The 23,547-nt window shown below is 51.8% G+C and overlaps 1 protein-coding gene across 2 annotated transcripts; it reads left to right on the forward strand.

Annotated features, from left to right (window-relative positions):
* The first annotated feature begins 8,490 nt into the window (after positions 1–8,490).
* On the forward strand, positions 8,491–22,247 carry APOBEC2 (apolipoprotein B mRNA editing enzyme catalytic subunit 2). 2 transcript variants are annotated; one of them, XM_032710923.1, is made up of 5 exons: positions 8,835–9,028; positions 9,738–9,876; positions 17,515–17,672; positions 20,875–21,421; positions 21,965–22,247. In XM_032710923.1, exons 1-4 carry the CDS (start codon positions 8,856–8,858, stop codon positions 21,413–21,415), a joined length of 1,011 nt encoding a protein of 336 aa, XP_032566814.1. In that variant the 5' UTR covers positions 8,835–8,855; the 3' UTR covers positions 21,416–21,421; positions 21,965–22,247. The 2 variants fall into 2 exon arrangements, with proteins under 2 accessions (XP_032566813.1, XP_032566814.1); XM_032710922.1 differs by lacking the exons at positions 8,835–9,028; positions 9,738–9,876 and adding an exon at positions 8,491–8,496 and having other exon boundaries at positions 17,525–17,672.
* The last annotated feature ends 1,300 nt before the right edge of the window (positions 22,248–23,547 follow it).

Below are 23,547 nucleotides of genomic sequence, written 5' to 3' on the forward strand. Positions count from 1 at the left end.
ATCCCAGTGACCCCCCCGCTCCATCCCGGGTCCCCACCCCGGCCTGTCCGTCCAACAGGGCAGTGACAGCCCCGACCATCCCCCCGGGTCCCTGGGCTTGGGTTTCTGGATGCCACTGGGATCAAAGGAGACCCAGGGCAGGATGCCTGCCTGGCTGGCTGGGACCAGATGGAGCCACAGGGTCTGAACCCAGGCCATGCCCATTCCCTGCAGGATTAATCCTGGGGAATGTGTTTGGAGCACTGAAAGGAGAGGAGATGGAGGCTCTGGATATAAATTGCTGCAGGAGGAGCGTGGGCTCAGTGTTTCCACATCCACCGGTGGCAGATCAAGCATTGGAATCTAAATAAATATTTACCCCAGTCCCTGGCCTCCATAAATAGCCCCGTGTCACCATTCCCAGTTGGTACTTTGGGATCTCTGCAGTGGGATTCCAGCAAGGGAGGAGCATTCCCAGCACCCTCCATACCCAGCCCTGCTCAGCTCCCCACTGACCCCAGGCTGGGGCTGCCCTGCTGCCTCTGGGCAAGCAAAGGGTGAACTTTAGGGAAAGAGAAATGGCCCTAATTAAAGAGCCAGCTGCTCCCCTAATCCACTTTGTGTCCTGCCCCAAGCCCAGATCAAGCTCCTAATTAAATTACCAAAAAAATAATTAAGGCCACAATATTTTTGCAGTATTTGCCTTTGGCCATTCAAATAAAATTGACCCTAAACCAGAATCCAAGATCTGGTGGCAATTTAGATCTAGAGCTGGTATTTGAGTCAAGTGCCTTATCTCTAGAACTGGGTCAAACTCCAGAACACCTGAGTTTTGTGGAAATAAAGTTTTTTTCTAGATGATTTCCAGGATATGAAGTAAATGAGAGTGGGCAGGAGCTGGGAAAACACACTTGTTTTTATCATCCTCATTTTTTGATCAGATATCCTTCCCTGCCAGGCAGGTTTCCCTCACTTGGCACGTGCCTGGAGATCCTCAGCCCCTGGCTGGGATCCAGCCCCCTGTCACTGCCATGGCAGGATCTGCTCCCTCCCCGGGGTTTGTTCCCACCTGTTCATCCATCTCACACATCATTTCTGTCCCCAGTACCTGGGAATCCACCTGGAACCTGCTGCCCTGGCACAGGGGAACCGAAGGGGACAGACCTTGGTCTCCTGGCTGAAGGGGAACAGGAGCTGCAGCACTGAGTGCCAGGGCCTGGCACCAGCCCCTCCAGCAGCAGCAGGGCCTTTGGAGCAGCCTCTGAGAACAGATTCCAGGAGCCCTGCCCTGAGCCAGAGCGTTTTTCCATCCTGTGAGTTGGCAGCCAGAGAGGCAGAGTGTTCTGCAAGTTATTCCTCATTCCCAGATCATCCTGACTTTCCCTGAGCAACTCCATGAATCATGGTGGTCTGGGCAAATTCGGGAGGAGAAAACCCTGGATGTTCCTGGGTCAGTGAGACGTGGGAGAGGAGCCTGTCCCAGCCCCTGGGGCTGCTCTGACATGGGGCTGTTGTGACCTGTGTGGGGCTGGGCTCTGCCCTGCCCTGCTCTGCTGGCAGCCTGCAGGGATCCAGGCTGGAGCGTGTCCAGAGCTCTGGCAGAGCAGTTCCATGTCTCCACACAGCATTTTACACACCTGTCTCTGAGGAACACTCGGTAACTCAATGCCCTTGGACAGACTGGTTGTAAAGGCAAATCCTCTGCTACCAAAGTTAGTCCTGATTCAGCACGAAGAAAGCAATAAATCCAGTTTTCTACTTACAGCAGCCCTTGCAAGAGCCCAAACCATAATGCTGCCTTTACACAAGTCACATTCCTAATCCAGAACTCCCTCTGTCCAAAATAATCCCCCCGTTTGCTCAGGCTGTGTCCCTGCCCATGGATTGTCCCACGGGAATAGCTGAGGAAGGGCCCTGGCACTTCCCCTGTGCTGACCGTGCTCCTGGGGGGATTTACACCCGGGCTGAGCTGGGGGTGTTCTGCACTCACCCTGCAGAGCCTGGATCAAAGCTTGGGAAGCTGCCCTGGGATGAGCCTGCCCAGCTCAGGGGACACCTGCCCTGGACCCCCGGGAGCACAAGGTGCTGCACAGCCCCTTTTCCCTTGGGATCTCCTTGCAAAAATCTGCAGCTACACCATGGCCACGGGTGGGATGACCAGGGATCAGCTGCATTTCCCTAAAAATGAAGCAATGCCACCATCAGGGCACCAGGCAGCAGGGCTGTGCCAAGGGAGCAGGGCTGTGCCAAGGGAGCAAGCAGCTTTCTCAGGAGAAATGAGTCATTTTAGCACTTGGCACATGTGAGGAGAGAAAGGCAGACTCAGACAGACAGAGAAATCCTGGCATTCTCCAGCTTGTTCAGACTCTGAGCCTCGTCTTTTAAAACAGCCAGAGATGCTCATTTTGTCACTGGCAGCAGCATTCCTGCTGCATCCTCACCTCTGCTGTGCCCTCATCCAGATGTTGCTGCTGCTCTCCTTCCCAGCTGGTGCAGCTCTGCAGAGAGGCTGCAGGACGTGATGGTCACTGTGCTCACACATCTCCACAGCTGGGGGAAAAAAGGAAATAAAGGAAAAAATCAGGCTGGTACTGCCTCCCTCCCAAAGCCCAGTGGAGCTCCTGACTGGAAATGACAGCCAGGCTGGAGCTGCTCTCTCCAGAAAAGAATCACAGAATCCCAGAGTCACTGGAAAAGCCCTCCCAGCCCATGGATCCACCCTGTGCTCAATGCCCCCCTTGTCCCCCAGCCCAGAGCACTGAGTGCCACATCCAGTCCTTCCTGGGGCACCTCCAGGGCTGGGGACTCCAACCCCCCCTGGGCAGCTCCTTCCAGTGCCTGACCATCCTTTCCATGGAGAAATTCCTCCTGGTGTCCAACCTGAACCTTCCCTGGCACAGCCTGAGGAGGGGCACAAACCAATGAAAAAAACCCCACATTTATAATATCTTCCAGTGTTGTGGGTTTTCTTCCTTTAACAAACCCTCGATTTTCTGCAGAATCTTCACCTCAATTTCCCTTTACCAGAATTCCCTCTGGTCCCAGCGTTCTTTCACCTTTTCACTTTCCATTTCTGCTAAGAGTGAAGAAACACACAACCCCCCACAGTTTTTCTCCAAAGAAAACCTTCTCCAAGCATTGTTTTGATGCATTTTGACAGTTTCACGGTTCTCAGCATAAATATTTAGACCAAAAAGAAGCAGCCAGGAAGGAAGTTTACTCTTCCCAGTAAAATGGGCATTTCCTTCAAAAGAACAACAAAAATATTTTGATTTAAGTCTCTCAGTCAATCCAGTCTTGGGATGAACTGAAATGCAGGTTTAGGGTGATGCTTGTCCAACTGTCCCAGTACATTCTCTGGGCAGGGAAATACCCGAGAGCTTTTCCTGCAGCTGCAGAAAACCCAGCTCGGGGTCCAGAGGTTTTCTGCCGCTTTTTTAAGACCCTGGGGAGGAAAGTGCTGCCCCTCAGCTTCTGGTTCTCCTCTCGAAGCAGCCAGGAAAGGCCTCTCCCAGTATTTCATACCTGGTGGACAGCACGCCCTCACTCCAAAGCGTTTCCTGGCTGGAAATGCATCCTGGTGTAATTTAGGGCACACCAGCACATGAAAGTGAACTTGATTTAAGCGAGTGCATCACTTGAAACTGCAATAGCTTTTCTCAATTAACTCTGCGTGTAGGAAAGACCTTGAAACGCAGCTCAAACTGCTCTATTAAGGCCCCATAAAGTCCTCTGTGAGCACTATTTATTCTGGCTCACTTCAAAGCCGCTGCTCAGCCTGACACTGATCCAAGGGCTGTGGCTGTGGAGCTGCAGGACTGAGCAGCTGAGTGGTGATAACAAGGTCCTGCTGCACAGCCCCCTGCAGGGACTGCCACCCTTTCTGCGGCTCTTTGATCCCGAGGGAAGGGCTGAGTCCTCTGGGACAGCACCCTGGCAGTGCCCACATCCCCTGGCACAGCCTGGCCAGGGCACCAGGGTTCTGGGCTCCCCTGACTCGGCTGCTCCAGGTCAGCACCAGCGCTCCCAGCGCTCCAGCAGACGGGGACTGCTGGTCATGGGAGCCAAAGCAAAATATTTCCTGTCACGTCGGTGCTGGGCCGGGCCTGGGCGGGGGGTTAATTAATTAAAGAGGCTCAGGCAGAGCGTGGTAATTTGTGAAGCTGCAGAACTCAGTTGCTTGCAGCCCTGTGCCCGCTCTGAGCCCCTCTGGCAGAGGGCAGGGATGAGCTGCAGCCGTTGGAATTCACTCCTTTGGCTGCAGAGGGGCAGCTTCTGGGGGCAGATAAGAGCGAGCCCGTGCCCCAGGTTATCACACGAGGCAGCTCCACACACAGCCCCTGCAGCAAACAGGCACTGCCAGGAGAAGCCCAAATACCCAAATTTTCCCTCCAGCTCAGCCTGAGCTCTGGGCTCCCAGCTGGCCACGGGCAGCCCTGGGGGAGGCAGAGCCCCAGCTGAGGGAGCTGCAGGAGTGATCCTGCTCCTCCCTCCTGGCACAAAGACAACCAGGGCTGAGCCCTAAAAAATAAAGGAGCCTTTTCTGCTCTTCAGCTCACAACAGTTTGTTTCTGGATTCACTGTAACCGGGATGGAGAAAGGATCCTGTGCCCCAGGGAAGAGCCAGTGCCCCTGTGCACCCCAACACCGCCTGTCCCACAGGCAGGGCTTTGCAACACACCAAAACTGGGCTTTAATGCTAAAAACGATCTGTTTTAAAGCTGCCTCTAGTGGGGAGAGGGTGGGAATTCAGCTCACCGAGCAACACACATTGAAGTTGTGAGGAGCTGTGGGCTCCTGCACGAGCCAGCCCAGATCCACCTCAGCCCACACAGAAAAAACCCCAGCTGACCTACTGGAAATTCCTACATCATTTCATACGATCCAGAATTTTTATTTCAACATCGTCGCAAATTTTTAAAGAACATTTTTAGAAAAAATTATAAATAAAAGTAGGGTGGTGGGTTTTTTGGGGGTGGGTGGGTTTAAATAGCCTTTCACTCAGTAAATGCAGTGTTGGATGCTGCAGTGCTGGGCTGGCAGCTCCGGGGGGCTCAGAGGTTCCCCTGAGCTCCCTCCCCGGCCCAGTTGTGTCCTTGGTGGCAGCCGGGTGAGCTCCCGATCCCGATCCCGATCCCGATCCCGATCCCGCCCCGGCAGCCGAACCAGGACTCCTTTATTGCCCATGTAAATCAGGGAAGCTCCGCCGGCTTCCAGGAGCTCTGCAGATTTATGCCAGGAGCTGACCCGGCATCTCTATTTTCAAATCTAGGGCAGATTGAAATATGCTGGTTTTCAATAATATATTCAGGTTAACAGGGCTTTTATATTTGAGCAATTAATCTTGCATGGTCCGAGGAGCTCTGGGGAACGCGTGTGGAGGTTGCTAAGAAGAGCAAACAAACAGGGTTGTGTAACCAGCTCTGCCAGGGCCCCCTCGGAGCCCCCGAGCCCGGCAGGGATGGGGCTGCAGAGATCCCAGCCTGGCATGGGGATGGTTCTGCCATGAGGCAGCATTACCTCATCCTGCATTACTGTGAAATGATTCAAAGCAGAAATATCGAGACATAAATCCCAGGAAAGCCAGCACTGTGCTGGAGGAAGCCTCCCTGGAGCGTTCTGGGTCTGCTCCCTCCTCCAGCACATGCCCAGGAGAGGAGGAAGCCCAGGGGCACAGCACACTCACCTTGGGGTGTCTGTGCTGGGGCCAGAGGTAAATCCACACTGGGTCCAGCACTGGTGGTGCCTTCAAAGTCTCTTCCCAAACCTGATCCTGGCCCTTCTGCCTCCCTCTCTCTGTCTCCTGCTGACCTGCTTGGCATCTTCAGCTTCACCAGCACCCAACAAACACCAGAAGAGATGCTCTTTGTGGGCCCAGACCAGCCAGGAACCCCCTCCTCGTGCTCAGGAGACAGACACCTCCCAGGGAATGGGAGCCTGGTGGGAGCCACCTGGGGCCAACCTCTTACATTTCATCCCATTTTTCCCTGTACCTCCTGTATTCACATGAAGAAATGAGGAAGAAATTCTTCCCTGGGAGGGTGGGAGGCCCTGGCACAGGTCACCCAGAGAAACTGTGCCTGTCCCATCCCTGGAAGTGTCCAAGGCCAGGCTGGATGGGGCTTGGAGCAACCTGGGATAGTAGAAGGTGTCCCTGCCCATGGCAGGGATGGAACTGGGTGATCCTTCCAACCCAAACCATTCCATGATTCTCTGACTCACTGATCCCTTTCTTTGCTCTAAAGCTCTAGTTAGACCAATACACGACTTTCAGTCCTGAAATTGCCTCTGCTGTTTTTTCCCTCTTCCCATTTGCTATTCCCCCATCATGCAGCAGCATTCCCAATGTCCCAGGTTTACCAGATCCTTGTGATTTGACCCTCAGTTTCTCATTCTTCCAGCACATTAGACTCTAAACCAGCCTGGGCACACAACTGCTGTCTGCCAAGCCAACCAGCAATCATGGGTTTGGGCTCATGCCCAGGGGAAGAAATATTACCAGCTAAAAACTGTGGAATTTTGGGTTTCTGACGGAGTTGCCAGAGGGGGGGGGTCAGCCCGTGCTGAGCTCTGCAGCAGAGCAGTGCCTGACTCCAGTGGAAACCATTCAAGCACTTACAGTCCCTGCATCATTCCATGACACCATTTCCAGTCACAAATAGCAACAGACTCGGGAAGAATATGCAGGTGGCTGTGGCGTGATTAATGAGTGCTGCATCTGTCACTGGAGTGGTAATTACCCTGCACAAACCCAGCCCTGCAATGGCAGGGCAGGATTTATTCCAGCTGAAAATCTGGCTCTTTACGCCGTTTTTTTCCTTTCTTTTTCCTCCCACAAAAAATAATTTCCTTGTGAGCCCAATAAAAGAGAAGCTTTCTCTGGCTCATGTTATACCAGCAACATCCCACCCCGTGAGGAGCCAGCCCTGCTGCCTCTGGCCATGAAATCCAGGTAATGACCCAGAACTGCACTGAATTAGTGTTTCATTTCCCAGCCCTTGCCAACAGCTCCCTAATGGAAATTGATTTCTAGCTTTTTTCTTTTCCATTTAACATGCTTGTGTAACATCTTTATTTTACATTCCAGGGAATTTTAGCCAAAGGGCCACTGCACAGGTGGCCCCTGAAAGCACCTGGTGAATCACTGCTGTGTTAACCAAGGTCTGGGGTCCAGGGGGGTTGGGACACCCCAGGAATGTGGCAGGACCCCTGCACAGGGACACCCCACACAACAACCTGCAACTCTGCCCTGTGCCCACCCCACTCTCTGGGATGGGTCCTTGGAGGGTAAATCAGCAGGTGTGAATCCAGGGAACAGGCCCAGCATTCCCAGTGCCATGGCCCCGATCCCTCCTGCACTCCTACAACCACCCTTTGCACCTCACACACTTCAGTTTGAACTTTCACACCCCCAGACAGATCAGAGCTGCCCCACCATCCCCTGCAGCCACCCCCTGACTGGCAGTTCCCCAAACCAAGCCAAGAGCCTGGGATGTCCCCTCCCTGTGGGGTCAGCCCCAGCCCCAGCCCTGCCCTCGCTCGGTCGCCCCAAATCCGCGGGAATTCTGCCCAGTCTGGGCTCCCCGGTGTAATCTGACCCAGCCCCAGCACACACACACACACACACACACCCTGTTTTCTGTATTTGAGTGAAACTCAGCTGCCAGCTCCTTCACTTGGGGCAGCCCAGCAGCGAGGACGAGGCTGGTCCTGGATGTCCAAGCCCTTCCCTGGGCCAGGCGGAGCCAGGTAGTGACACCCGGGGAGGCTCGAGCAGCTCCTGCACCTTCAGGTACAACAGCTGGGAGGGGAAATAAGGCTTTATAACAGTGCTGGGCCATTTTCAACCCTCCTTTACCTCCAGAGCCTGGAAGGTTTGGGTGGATGCTACAAAGGACTTGGGAAAAATCCACTTTTCTAATTTTCCTTTTCTGTAGCGTGTGGAGGAACCAGAACCCAGCGGTGCTGGTTCACACTTTAAAGCAGAACTAAATTATAACTTTTCTCAGTTTTCAGTTATTTCCTAGTTCTGTAAGTACTTTTATAGCCCTATAAATTGTCTGGTAAAGGAATTGTTGGTTAGAGATGGTGTCTGGGGTGTTTGTTCCTTAGTGAGGGGTGAATTGGCTTGTACTGTTCCTAAACATGTTGTAGCGTGATGACAATGATAACAATTAGCTCAGGGTACAGCAGAGTGTTAATTGTGAGCTGAAATCCCAAACAGAGCTGTGTGTGCATGTCAATCCTCTCCTCTGCAATGCCCAGGGATCCAAGACATTTCCCTGGCTGAGGGAATTCTCTGTGCCTGCTCCTCTCCTCTTGCATTGCTAAACCCCAAACCTTCCCAGGTGCATTTTGTACTTGTGCTGACAGCACAAACCTGCTGTGCTCCTGGTGAATCCTATGTGTTATCCCTGATGAATGATAATTTGGGTTTAGTTCCTTAATGGATCCAGAGGGAAGGTGAATATTGAGAGCAAAGGAAGGAGAACTTAAGAATGGCAGGTTCAGAGCTCTGTAGAGATCAAAGACAGGGGAAGGTACAGGACACAGAAGGAATGCTGGATGTATCCCTGTGTTATCCTGTCTTGTGAAGCAACATTGTGTAATTATTAAAGCAAATTTCCCTTCCTTTTGTACAAGAGGAAACCCGTGAGCAAATTAAGAAACTACCCCTGTGCCTCAACTCACCTGCTTGCAGGGGGCAGCAGCAGAGCTGGACACAACATTTAATACTTTCCCTCTGCCCTAGGGACTGAAGTGGAATATGGACAATTACAGGATAAAAGTAGGAAAAAATGGCATTTATAAGTGATACTCTATTTTTGTTTTTAACTTACAGCAGGCAAAAGGTGACTTGGAGCCACTGAGGAAGGATGTGGGCTTACACTGTTGGGTTCACTGTCCTGCCTCACGTTGGGGGTTTCCTTGGCTGGTTCCTGAATCGAAAGGAAATTCCTGCCTGGTACGAGAAGCTGAAGAAACCTTCCTGGTGTCCATCCCGCAAGATGTTCCCTATTGCCTGGACTGTCCTGTACACGGGCATGGGGTAAGTTCTGTGGCTGCTGCCCCTGTCCTGCCCCTGGCACACCCAGGGCAGCCCCCCAGCCCCTGCTGTGCTCCCGGGATGTGCCCTGTCCCTGAGCCAGCAGGGCAGGTCAGGGGTGCCTGTCCCCCCTCAGGTACAGCCTGAGCCAGCCCCCGGGAGTGCCTCAGCCTGGCACTGCAGGCAGTGCCTCTGGCAGGGACACAGCCCTGCCCAGGCTGGGAGAGGTGCCCAAACCAGCCCTGGGGAGGGGCAGGAGCCACACAGGGGTGAGAGGGCAAGGGATGTAGGACAATAGAACCATGGAACATCCTGAGCTGGAAGGGACCCACGAGGATCCAAGTCCTGACCCTGCCCAGGACACCCCAACAATTCCCCCCTGTCCCTCAGAGCACTGTCCAAACTCTCCTGGAGCTCTGGCAGCCTTGGGGCCGTGCCCACTGCCCTGGGGAGTCTGTTCAGTGCCCAACCACCCTCTGGGGGAAGAACCTTTCCCTGGGATCCAACCTGAGCCTCCCTGGCACAGCTCCAGCCATTCCCTGGGTCCTGTCCCTGCTCACCCAGAGCAGAGCTCAGGGCCTCATGTGGATGCTGCTGCCGTGCAAAAATGACTGTCCTGTCAATCCCTGCTGGGAAACACTCCTACAGGAGAGACTTTGTCTCCCTTGGGGATTTACTTGCTGCCAACACTAACCCGTGTCCCTCTCCACAGCTACGCCTCCTACTTGGTGTGGAGTGACCTGGGCGGCTGCAGCAGCAAAGCCATTGTTCCACTGGGGCTCTACGGGGCTCAGCTGGCCCTCAACTGGGCCTGGCCCCCCTTCTTCTTCGGTGCCCAGAACCTGAACATGGTAATGGCCCCAGTCCCCATCACCTACCGGGGCTTCTCTGCTGGGCTCCTGCCCCCGGGTTCGGGCTGGCTGGGGTTCTCTCACTAACACTGTGTGACTGCACTGAGCTGCCAGAGGGGCCTTTGCTCAGACACAGCTCCCGCTGCTCCTGCTCCCACACAATGGTATCAGTGCCCCCAGCCTGGCCCTGCTCCTGCCCTGCGATACCGGGGTGGGCAGAGCCGGGGCTGCACCTCCCAGTTAAGGGTCCAGGGGGAGAGATAAGTCCTTTGGGGGGGTCACACCCTGTGCCACAACACCATCCTTGGGGGGAGCGGCCGTGAGGGGCTTATCAAGCTCACACAATGTGCAGTGCAGAGCAGGGGGCTGAGGCACTGCTGGCACAGCCACACCCACCCTGGGCCACAAGGCACTGCCTCGGGTGCCAAGGCCTGGAGGGGATGGAAACACACACAGGGATTTATGTTTCCACCTGATTTTGTCACTCAGGGTGTGAAAGGTACAGTTAGAAAGTTTGTTCAGTGACCACAGCCATGGTATCCCCACGAGCATGTTCTGTGTCTGTTATCAGCACAAGGGGACACCGATCGCCAGAAACTGGGGGCTGATCTGTGGAATTCGATAATGAGCAAAGAGATGAACATTAATTAGTCTTGGCTCCTGGTGTGACACATTCAGGTCTCACTGATTAGAGCTCAGGACCAAGCTCCCGGGCTTTAGGAACTCTCCGAGTGACTGCTCAGTGCCGAAGGTCCCCCATTGCTGTTCCCCCTCTCCACCTGTCCCAGGGTGGTTTATCCTCGTGCTGGGAGGTTTGTCCTCGTGCCCTGACTCGCTGTGCTCTCTCTGCTGCAGGCCCTGATCGACATCCTGTGCCTGGACGGGCTGGCCATTGGCACCCTGTGCTCCTGGTACCGCATCAACAGGGTGGCAGCGCTGCTGCTGGTGCCCTACCTGGGCTGGCTGGCCATGGCCACCTGCCTCACCATCCACATCTGGAGGGACAACCCCGAGCAAAAGGCAGGGAAGAGAGAATAAATGAAGGCATTTTGTGTAGCTAAACTGTGCTGATGTGAACCAAGATCTAACAATTTGGGGGGGCCACTTTGGGATGTGTCCTGCTCCTCCTCCCATCGTGGCCGTGTAAAAGGTTTGCACGAGGCACCCACGGGCTCCTTTAAAGTAACTGGGCATCCTTAACCTGGGAGCTGTTTTCACCAGCACTGCTGAGGTCTGGGGGCTACAGCTGTACCCTGCCCTTAATGCCATCAGGTCCAATTCCACCAGCCAAACTGGGATCTCACGATCCATTGTAATTCAGGGCAGCAACACCAGAGACCCCTCGACACTGCCCCATCCCCCCAGAGCAGAGCTTGGTCACACACGAGCTAAATCCCACCTCCTCTCCTGGGACCAAACAGAAATGCCCTTCACTCGTGCACACCCATTTTTAAGAACTTGATTTTTTTTGCTATTTGTGCTGTTGCTTCATGTTCATATATCACCTGGTTTGGGCTTTATACCTTTAACTTTTTATCTGACAGCTCCAAGTGAGCAGGGATCTGCCTTGTTCTGCTGGTGCAAGGAGACTGGGCTCTGACTTCTATTTGGGGAGTATCACACTCCTTCAGCTCATGCTCCAAGATAAAGCAGTAATGATTAGAATGCAAATGCTTCTCCCCAGAGGAAATTCCTCTCTTCCACCTCTGTGTGCCATTCCTCATCAGAACAGAAAAACTAACATCAGTGCCTTTGAAAATATACTTAATTTTTTTAAGAAGAGAGACACAAGAGTCTGTAAAATTCAGGAACTTGCTCCCACTGCCTCGATGGTTGTAGCTACATAACAGGCAAAGAGTCTGTCAGGTGCAGTGCAAGTGTCTCATCTGGCAGTCTTTCCATTCCTCAATATTATTTATCAGGGAAGGTTAAAGTACAAGGATTTCCTGAGCAATGGGACCAAGCCATGACAGATCAGGCACAAGGGGTGCATGGACTCGCCTCTGTCCATCCCTTATCTTGGCCCTTGACAGACCCAAACCTGAGCTCTCACTATCTCCAGAGGGCATTTACTATTATTTTGGATTGCTAAGAGCACCATGTGTGTAGAGAAGGGGCACGAGGATCTTCCTGGCAGCTGGCTGGAGAGTGGGGTGCGTGGGGGGACCTGCAGGGTGGGGGTGGAGGGGCTTAGCTGGGGCTGTAACATAAATTGTATCTGCTTTTAATAAAACCAAGCCACTACTTTTTTGGAGAATAAATGAATCCAGTTCTGTTATTTTGATCCCATTCCTTAGTTTTCCCTTCTGGCTCAGGACTCCTTTGCCCAGGGCTGCTGCAAGCACAGGGCTGTGATGTCCCCAGTAGGAGCTGCATGAGAACGGGCCGTGGCACAGCCGAGGTTGGAGCAGGGGCAGGACCCCAAAGCACAGGCACTGCCAGGAGGACTGGGGAGATCAAAAGCTACTGAAAAAAAAGGAAAGGGAAAAGAAATCCTATATAATTTCAGGGCTTTCTCTGCCCGTCCGTTTCCCCTGCGCTTATTTCCAGCAGCTGTGTCTTGCAGGGAGTCCCCTGCCAAGGGACGGCCACACAGGGATGATTTGTCCCCCAAAGGAGCTGGGGTCTGGCTGCAGGTTCCATTCCGTGGAGTTCAGGCTGATTTACGGGCGCTCTGCCCGTCCCTTCCCAGGGAGCGCAGCGCAGCAGAGGAACAGGGATGAGCAGGGCCCTCTAGTGAGGCCGGGAGGGATTAAACGAACCTCTATCTGCTTTTGGAAAGGGAAGAGAATTATTTAAATCACGTTTAAATTGGTGACTCTAGATCTGGTTCAGACCTGCAACATTTTAATAACATTTCCACTTAAATAGATGGGCTCATATTCGATCAGCTTTCATAAATTAATCCTATTTCTCCTTCTTCCCACGTTTTTTCTGCAGGTAACAGAAAACTGGAATTAAGATTAATGGTTTTTTTCCATGTTTCCCCTCCCCATTTTCCCAGCTGCTGGGACTGGCTGACTGGTTCTTGTTTTCATTCCAGTTCCTCCTCCTCCCCCCATCCCACCTATAAGTGCAGCAGGAGCCTCTCTTTGCCTCTTGCCTTTTCTTGCAGGCAGTAAAAATAGCAAATGCTCCTCCATGTGATATCCAGAAGAGCTTGAAATCAATTGGCAAAATTAAATTCAGTGAAACACCCTCTTGTATTAATATTTAAAGCATTGTTTGGTGTATTTGCTGTTTAAACAGGTACGCTAAACCCCTTTGCATAAAAACAACTTTAATGACACTTCAAAGTCAGCTGGAGAACTTCTTAGGCAGACTGTGCAGTGCAGACCCAAACCAGCCCCTGCCTTGGGGGGCTCGAGGTGCCCTGGTGTCACAGGATCATGGGATCATGGAATGGTTTGGGCTGGAAGGGGCCTTAGAGACCATCCATCCCACCCCCTGCCATGGGCAGGAACACCTTCTGCTAGACCAGGCTGCTCCAAGCCCTGTCCAAGTCTGTGTTTGTCCAGCCCCCCCAGATTAGCTCATGGAATTTCAAATTCCCACAGGAACGTGTTGTGGTGTCCGTGGCTCCCAAGTGGGTCAGACAAAGGCCACAAAGGCCACAAAGGCCAGAGGACAAAGGACAAAGGACAAAGGACAAAGGACAGCTGTCCTGGGTCATGGCACTTGGAGCCAAGAGCCACCTCGCAGGTCACCCTGTCTGTGATGACCCTCCCTTCAAACCTCAGAGACAATTCACTGTTAAACTGATGGTTACACTCGATGTCAGTGATCACCTCCCCGGCTGCTGCATCCACAAGACTGTGCATAAACAACACCTTTCTGCCTTTCAGCCCAGCCTCATTTCCCAAGCCCTGTCTCATTCAATAATTCACCAGCTGTTCCAGAAAACACTCTGGCTGCAGCAGGACGGGACTTTAATTGATTTGCTGATGTCTGGAGCCGTGTTCAAACATGAAGTCGATGCCAGGGAGGGTTTGCTGCCGTGTGCAGGTGAGGCAGTTGCCCTCCCCTGGCCCTCCCTCCACCGGGTGCTGCAGGACATAAATTCCTGTGCTCTGACCTTCCCCTCGAGCCCTGCAGCAGGAGCCCAGCAGGGAGGAGGCTGTGCTGCTGGGAGCTGTCATTAACTCCCAGTTGGGCTCTGAATTAATTGGGGAGGCAGCAGAGCCTGCCAAGGTTCCTCGTGTCACAGGGGGGTGTGAGGGCTGGGGGTGGAGAGCCAGGGTTTGGCTGAGAAGATCAGGCAGGTACAGAGCTGAGAGCATCACTTGTCCCTGCCCCAGGGCTCCCCTCAGCCCGGGTGTAGCACCTCTCACCAGCACTGGGGTCCAACCTGTGGGACATGAGTGTTTCCAGCCCCTTCCTTTAAACCTTGGCTTTGTGGCCCTGCAGCAGGAGGAGAGGGACAGGTGAGAGCCCCCAGGGGCTTCCTTCCAGGAAGGAAGGAAGGAAGAAAGGAAGGAAGGAGGGAAAGCTGCCCCTGCACATCACTGTCAGTGTTTATTTATTTATCACGTAGCGGTAGTTACAGCTGGAAAAAGCAGGAGGGGGATTGCTGCCAGACAATGTCTCCAGGAGACGTTTTGTTAGTGCCACCAGCTGTCCCCTCGGAATAGAGAGCACGGCTGAGCCGTGACTCACACCCCCAGGCTCTGATTTCACTCTCCCACCTATCCAAAAATGTTCCACCAGCCCGAGAACGCCATAAAAGCCACCTTTTCCTGGCAAAGCCTCTGCCAAGCAGGTGTGTGTGCTCAGGACAGGGAACAGGCAGGGTAACTTCGGGCACTCCTGCTGTGAGGGGGGCTCAGCTGGAGAAAAAGAGGCTCGGGGGGACCTTCTGGCTCTGTAACCCCCTGACAGGAGGGGGGAGCCGGGGGGGGGGTGGTGTCGGGCTCTGCTCCCGGGGAACAAGGGACAGGAGGAGAGGAAATGGTCTCAAGATGTGCCAGGGGAGGGTCAGGTTGGACAAAAGGAGGAATTTCTCCATGGAAAGGGTGGTCAGGCCTTGGAAGGGGCTGCCCAGGGAGGTGGTGGAGTCCTCACCCCTGGAGGTGCCCAAGGAAGGACTGGACATGGCCCTCAGTGCTCTGGGCTGGGGGACAAGGTGGGGATTGGTCACAGGTTGGACTCAATCCTGGAGGGATTTTCCATCCTCAGTGATTCTGGGATTCTGTGAACAAATTCAGAGCCAGTGAAATAAAATATCAAATAACTGGCAGTGGGGCAGGTGGAGGGAAACCTTGATAAAAATGCTGCTGGCAAGTGTCTGATTTGGGGTAACCTGAGTCTCCCTGAGGCCCTTCTGTGAGCCCCAGCCCCTCTCGGCACTCGGTGCCCTCGGCCTGGCTCACAACAAGCTGATGGAAAAAACCTTCCCTGGCTGCCTCAGGCACTAATCCCAGGCTCACACAGCCCTGGACACACATGCACACGTCAGGGGAGCTGGGGTCACTTCGAAACCCCCAGCAGAAGTGCCCAAAGCCCTCACCCAGCCCACGGCTGCACTGTGGGATTGACAGCAGCTCCGGGGTGCCCGGTTATAATTTTGGCACAGGCAGGCACTGCAGGGGGGGATCATGGCTATTCCATGCACTGCCCTACAAGGAGCTGGGAAGCAACTGGGGAAAGGCTGGAGAGAGGGAGAGTCTCAGTGCCACATTCCCCAGATTAGATTAGAGCTCAGCCCTGGACCCTGCGGAGGGGCCAGGCTGGTGAAAGCTAAAGGCTGCAGGAGAGGTGGGACCCCAGCCACCAAGAGCTTCCAAAAATAAAGCAAAGTGGGTCAGAGGGACTGAAGAGGGGCTGGAATGCTGCTTTAGAGCATAATGGTTAGAAGGAAACAAGCTGTCAGTCACTGAGAGAGGATTCCCCTCCCCAAAGGCACCGCCTGAAATGTCAGAGGTGACAGGAACGGGACAGGGGAGCTGCAATTGGAGCGTGGTTACCACGCAGGAGGCAAAGCACTTCACCTGCCCTCCAGGAAAGTATTTTAAGCTTGAAAATAAATAAAACTCTGCACCATGAAAGATATATGTTCCATGAATAGGATGTCTTGGAACTTGTCAAATCCTTGGAACTTGTCAAATCGAGCTGTTGTCACAGAACTCCCTGTGCTCTGTCAGTCACCACATAAACAACCCTCATCACCAGCAAACAGAGGGAAAAGTTATCCCGAAAACTGCAGTAATGATGTCATTGAGGAAAAGCTCCAAAGGATATTCAGCACAGAAAGGCAGGGTGATAGCAAGGGGGCTGGAGGAGGTAGCAGAACTATTATAATAATTTATTACATATTGTAAATTATCTATTATAATGTATTATTAATTTCCTATGATAATAAATGATCTGCCCAATTGCATAAATTTATTCCACTTTGTGATAGTGCAGGCTCCTCCAAAGCCTCTAAAAAGCTGACTCTAACAGGATCACAAAGGCTGACTTTGGCCCCAAGGCAGGTATTCCCACCTATTTGATGTCTGTGGAATACAGTTATCCTCCCCAACACTAAGAGTAGTATTTCCACTAAGTACTGACTGAATACTCAATCAAATACAGCTGTATATTTCATATGGATCCAAATCCTGATGGTGGTGGGTTCTGAGCTAAGTGCAGAGCCCACAGTACTGAAGACTTGATTTCCAATGTGCTTTGGTTCCAACATGACTCCTGCACAGCCACACACTTCCCACTCCTTTACCCAGTGGCATGCTAGGATCAGTCTCTGGGAAAAACCTCACCCAGGTTTTCCTTAAGCTTGGCTCATGTGGGATTAATATTAAGCTTAAATGATTAAAATTTAGAGTGAGAAATTGGAAGAATTTCTTAAAACGCCGAAGGAAAATAAAAAAGAGAGAGAACCCCCGCTAGCCCAGAGATATCCCAGGACACTGGGAACTGATGGGACACTCAGGCAACGGGGAGGAAAAGTACAGAGCAAGGGGCAGAACCAGCACTGCTGCCCACTGTGAATTCCAGTTGGACTTTCTGATATTTGGGAAAAGGTTCTGGTTTGCATTTCCAGCAGTAGGATCTGACAGCAGCTCCAACAGTGGGATTTCTCCCTGTCCAGCTCCCGTGTTCTGTGCCCTGTGCAGGGTGGGAGGAACCACAGGTCTCCTGCTCCTCTGGGCACTGCTGCTGGGATTCTCCATGAGGTCAAATCCACCAAAACCAGGCATTTTTCAGCAAACCAAATGGTTCAGCCTCGTGCCTGAGCCAAACCAGTGGTCCTTCAAGGTCAGCAAGAGGATCAGCTGGCAGAGGAAGGAGATGGAGAAGCTCCAGCTCTCCCTGTGCCAGGTGTCTGTCACAGGAACGGATAAATACGCACTTGTGCTTCCAGGATTTCCACCCATTGCTTATCCCGCCCACAGCGAAGTTGTCACTTAATTTCAAATTAAAAGGGGAGCAGGAGGGATTGTTGAAAGGAGCTGGAGAAAGCAAGGGAAGGAGGTGACACCCGAGAGCCCTGGGTCACCCTACCCCAACCAGCCTCTGTCGCTGCTGCTTTGTTCCATATTTAGTTCCTGACAACTGTGCCTGGGGCAGGAACTCCCAGCTCTGTTTTCCCTCCTCTCTGCGCTCCCAGAGCTCTCAGAAATTGCTCTTTCTCTCTCCCAGTGGCCACAAGTCAACCCCACTGTAGTGCAGAAGATGGCAGAGAAGCAGGAGGAGCCCAGCAATGCCCAGAACGGGGAACCCGACAATGCAGAGGAGGGCGAGGGCAAGAAGAAGAAGGTGAAGAGGGAGGACCTGCCACCGTTTGAAATCGTGACAGGGTAAGAGATTTGGATTTAAACACGGGGGTGGGAGTGAAGGGGGGATGTTCAAAGGGCTCTGCCTCAGCTCTTATGGTGGGCAATGAAAGCAGCATCTTCTGCCAGTGCATTTCTGAATACGGTTAAAATCCACTGTGGGCTTTTGTTAGAAGTTTTGCAGAGCTGTGAAAGGTGGATTCACACCAGGCAGGCACACAAATCCACTGGTTTTATATCAGTGGGGCTGTTTCTGCAGCACTGGTTCCCTCCCAGGGCAGGCAGTCCTGGCATTGCTGGCTGAGGGTATCAGGATGGAGGGATTGGCCTTGATGGGAGCTGAATATTGATTTCTAGCTGTGATCAATGGCTCTTGTCGGAGAGTTTCTCTACCTGCGGATTAGGAAAAACACCCCTGCTATGGCTGATTTGCTTGATGGGCCTGAGGGACAGATATTTCAAGAGACCTGAAGGTTCAGAGTTTCAAGGGCTCCACAGCCACAGCTGGAACCTGACTTTCATAAAAAGCCCAGCTCGCAGAAAGGTTCCAAAACAAGAGACAGTTCTGAAGGCAGCGGAGCAGCAGCGAGCCTGGCCCTTGGGAAAGGCAGATACCACTGAGACCTGGTGGAAGCTGAACCCTCAGCCATAACTGACAGCTGCAAGTAGGAAAAACCCTCAGGATCTGCTCTCTCCAAGTTTCCAAATGCTCACTGCAGCAGTAGCAAGATGCCCCTCGTCATTCTCCCCTTATCACTCACCCAGGCAGGGCCCAGCAAACAAACCAAAGCCATGATTTCTTCCAGCTGCTGGAACGTAAGGCTCATGCCAGGCTCTAAAATCCCCCCTGGGATCCTCCTGCCTGTGCCATGGGTGCTGGTAAGGAAGATTCTGCAGGTAAAATTTGGCTGGTGTTCTGACAAGGATGAGTGAGGCAGGACAGCACCTCTGGCTGTCACAGAATTGGGTTACATTCCTGTATAGGGGTGAAAAAACCTCCATTTTCTTCTCAAAATGTGTCTGCTCTGAGAAGATCCTTTCTTGGGGTGATCTCTGTCACACACAATCATAGAAATAGCAATGCCAAGCAGTGGCTTTTAAGAAAAGCACATCCCTCTGCTAGGAATGGAGCTAGGGCACCAAAAATTGTGGATATAAGCCATTGGACCAACCTCTGAACACTTAAAACATGTACTAAAATCACTGTCAATGAGGACATTGGATTTTTCAGCCTTAGCACCCAATTTACAATTAGAAATGCTGAGGAACTGAGCAGCATCTTCAAACTTCCTTGCTAACCCCAAGGATCTGTGCTAATCGTGGTTGAAAAATACTTTCTCAGCATCATCTTGCAATTAAATTATTTGTTGAAATGCCATGAGTGTTAGAGGATTTGACAGGATTTTCTACCCTGGAAAGGTGAGAGTGAGGAGGTGAAGCAGAATCCCTGAAAGAGGTACAGAAACCCCAGAGATTTTTACTTTCATTTTAGGGACACTGAGAGTTCAGGACAGGCCTTGACCTGTGATCTCAGTGTGGATTTTTCTCATGATGTACAGATTTTCAGCCAATCAAGCCAGTTATGTGCATGATGAGGAAACACCCAACTGCAGCCATGGAAGCATTTAAACCCAATTACGTGTCATGTCAGCTTTAGCCCTGGGATTAGGGGCATGTCATGACTCACAGCCAAGTTCTCAGGCTGCTGCTCCCAGCTCAGAGGAGCCCAGCTAACAGGAAAGCACCGGGAAGCCAATTACTCAGTTTAAGAATATTAACCCAATTTTTTTTGTCGGTATTCGGCTGAACACAGACCTGGGTGACTGTAGTCCCAACCTGTGAGCATTTCCTCATATCTGACACACTGTTCACACTTTCCCCAGGTGTAAATGAGGCTCCTCACAGCAGTGAGAAATGACCCCTTGGCTCCTGTTAGTCATTTACAGCTCCTTGAGATAATCCCCATTTCAATCCCCTCATTAGAATTTCTCCTTCCCCTCTCCTGCCCAACACACAGTGCCAGGGTCATGTTGGGCAGCTGCTCTTTCCCTCAGCCCACCTGATTTCAGCACCTTAAATCACATTATTTGGCCAGGCCAGTGAGATTCCCAAAGACTCTCAGACTCTCAGTTCTGCCTCAAAGTTTCAATCTTTTTTGCCTCAATATGATCTAACAGGTGACAAAAGACTGCTAATGAGGGAAAACTTTAACAAATTAGGTTTGAGCATTTAGAAATCCCTGAAAATCACCATTTAATGATGCTTTTCAGAGCAGTTGAAGAATGAAGGTTTCAACTTTTACCTTCCCACCCCCTCAGGTGAGTTGTGTCACAGCAGGTGATTTATATTGAGAGTATTGTGGGAGTTCAGTGCCTGCAAATAATTTTTAAAAGAACTTTCCATAGACATTTTTGCTTTTTACAACTCCCTGACAGGAGGCTGGAGCTGGGGGTGGGGGGTCAGTCTCTGCTCCCAGGGAATAAGAGACAGGATGAGAGGAAACAGCCTCCAGCTGTGCCAGGGGAAGCTCAGCTTGGACATCAGGAGGAATTTCTTCACGGAAAGGGTTGTCAGGCATTGGAAGGGGCTGCCTTAGTGTTGTTTATATTCTCTATTGGAAAGTTATTTATTGGAGTGATGTATATTCCATGCTGCTGGGAGCACAGATTGAGGTGAACATCCCAGATAATCTCAGACACACGCCGAGATAAGCAATAAAATCCATCTGGAAGGGCTGACTAAATCCATCTCCAAGACAATTCATCCCAGAGCAGTCACTGCTGCTTCAACTGCTCATGAAAACCCAGACCCAACCCCCTCACTGCTGTAATCCCTTTGCTGTCAGAGAGTTAAATCAGGCAGGAAGCTCCAGGTGATCTGTATTTAAATACATGATGTTATTGTAACTTATTGTGGCCTTACAGAGTTTGCTCTGGAAGGAGGCAACGGGTGGCTTCTGTCAGTCACCATAGCTGGCCTTCAGTCACCAATTAAAGAATTGTCAACCAAAGAACCACTCATTATCCAGGATAGAGAGCAGGAAACACACCTTTTCATAGCAAGGTTGGATTTGAGCTTGGATATTTTAGTAAACAAGAGTCACAACGCAGACAAATAGAGGGAGATGCAGCGGCTTGTCCACGGTCCCCCCCAGGAACTGACCCAGTGCCCCAACCCCGACCCAAACCCGCCCCTGAGACGCTTCTCTGCTCTGCCCTCTCCCCAGGGAGCGCCTCCCAGCCATATTCTTCAAATTCCAGTTCAGGAACGTGGAATACAGCTCCGGCAGGAACAAAACCTTCCTGTGCTACGTGGTGGAGACGCAGGGCAAGGAGTCGGCGCCGTGCCGGGGGTACCTGGAGGACGAGCACGCGGCCGCCCACGCCGAGATGGCCTTTCTGGACACGGTCCTGCCGCGGTGCGAGGCGGGCGCGCGCTGCACCGTCACCTGGTACGTGTCGTCCAGCCCCTGCGTCAGCTGCGCCCAGCGCATCGCGGACACCCTGCGCAGGAACAAGGCCCTGCGCCTCACCATCATGGTGGGCAGGCTCTTCATGTGGGACGAGCCCGAGGTGCAGGCCGCGCTCCGCAGCATGAAGGAGGCCGGCTGCAAGCTGAGGATCATGAAGCCTCAAGACTTTGAGTATGTCTGGCAGAACTTTGTGGAGCAGGAGGAAGGGGAGGAGGTGAAGTCGTTCGTGCCGTGGGAGGACATTCAGGAGAACTTCCAGTACTACGAGGAAAAGCTGGCTGAGATCCTGCACTGAGCTCACGTGAGTGAGGATTCCCACGTGGTCGCTCATCCCCCGGGTTAAATTAACTCTCCTCTCTTATGAAGCCATAACCCAGAGCCAATTTCAGTCACAGTCACTCAGGTGGACCTGGCTGGGTTCACCTGTACCTGAACACTGAGAATAACCTCAGGCAGTAACTTTCCCCTTCCAGGGCAGGAACATGGCAGGAGCTCCCCCCAGCAGATTCCTAAGGGATTTAGAGCTTTTCTTTTTTCTCCTCCGAGCAAACACCTCCAGGAATAAAGAATTAAAAGGTGTCTGAGTCATGAGGTGCCACCAGAACACCTGGTTTTCCCCACATGGATTATATGCAGGACACAGGTGGAAACAGGGAGAGGAATGTAGTGAAAAGGGGATTTTCCTCACCCCACGAAGTCTAATCCCCTAAAACAACACCATTAGAGGAAATCACAATTGCAATTGCAGAATTCCCTGGGTTTTTGGATGGGGTACTAAAGAGTCACCCATTTAAGCACGAAACACAAAGCATTTAAAACTTCTAATATGTATCTCTTCATCCAGGACCTGCTCAGAGATCTATGAAGAGAAGTGACAGACCTGGACACCTGGGACACTCCACTTCCCAAAGCTTTGATTCCAGCAGGGTGGAGAACCAGCTTCTGGAAGACAAAGCCCTGTGGGACTATGAACACAGACCTTTGGTGTTTGGGATTTTTTTGGGTGTATTTTGTTCCTCCCCCTCCCTGCCCCAACCAAACCCATGCTGTGGTGAAAGGGATGGCAGTGACCCACAGGACAGGCTGTGGGATCGCATTCTGGGAATACTTCATGGGAAAAGATCTTAGAACAAAGATGCTGGTTAGATAAATACATTAGAAACTCTGTACTTCATAAATGGGAAAAAGAAAGAGGTTTAAGGTGAAAAAGAGGTTTTCTCCCTCTGTTCTTCCCAACAGTCAGAGCTGTGATTTAATTCAGAGACAACAGCTCTGCTTTAAATTGTGATGGAGCCCAACAACTTGATTTCAAACACATCGAACACCTTCTCCCCTTGTGCAATGATATTTAGGATATAAAACTGGGAAAAGCAAAGTGAAATAAAATGGGAAGTCACTGCAAAAGCCAAAGCCCTGTTTATTCCTTCTTCTCTACTTGCAAGAGGTCCTAAATTGAACCTGACAAGTGGGACAGGACATCCCAGGACAGCCACATAGGGAATATTTCATAGCTGAGAAGGCAGAACTGTATGCCAAAAAATCTTCCAGAGAAGCACTGGAGAGCAGGATCACTTTCCATGCAAAACAAGGCCCAGCCCCAGCAAGGCTCCCAGGGATGCCACCAGCTAAGGAACTTTGTCCCTACAGTTAAAAAGCAGACATGGGTAAGTGTAAGGAGTAAATCTGGGAGCAGCCTCCATGTCTGCCCAGACCAGCTCAGTGCTCCACGTTCCTCCTTGTCCCAGTTTCTCTCTCCAGCTGTGCATTCAGCTACAGCAACTCCCCCCAAACACCAGCTTACAAAGGGTGGGCAGGGAGCAGGGAGAGTAAGGATAGGGAGCCCTTAGACACAAACAGGATTTGCATCAGCAAAAAACCCCACAGAAGTGACTAACCCCCAGTGCTGAGACCAGAGAACCCTCCACCCACTCTGTTCCCAGGGAAATCAATCAGGAATTCTGTTATGCCACAAACTTCCCAACTGTTATGTCCCATTTTTACATTTATTCAGCACACCTGGCACTTTTCTGGGCATTCAGTATGAGAAGTGAAAAAGATTTGTTATTGTGAGAGGATGGGAAACCAAACATGAAGGAAATGGGGAGTCTAGTTCCAGAACTGAGCAACTGTCACAAACTTTCCAAAATCAGGTGTTTTCCAACAATCTGATGAATGAGGTGTGTTACTGATTTACCTCTGCTGTGGGTGACGAACTCCAACCTCTGTGTAACACCTGAACTACAAATGCAGTGAACAAAGAAACGTGAAGATCCAACTTCAAACTCCACACTGGGAGTTTTTCAGAGCACAAGTCATTCCCATGTTTGGATTCTCTGAAAACTCAGCTCTGCAGACTGTAAATTATATAGATACTGTATAAAACACACCCCCAAGGGGTATTTACACACCTCCAGCTTTCCCCCAGAA

The sequence above is a fragment of the Chiroxiphia lanceolata genome, chromosome 25, assembly GCF_009829145.1.
Source record: "Chiroxiphia lanceolata isolate bChiLan1 chromosome 25, bChiLan1.pri, whole genome shotgun sequence".
Classification (NCBI taxonomy): domain Eukaryota; kingdom Metazoa; phylum Chordata; class Aves; order Passeriformes; family Pipridae; genus Chiroxiphia; species Chiroxiphia lanceolata.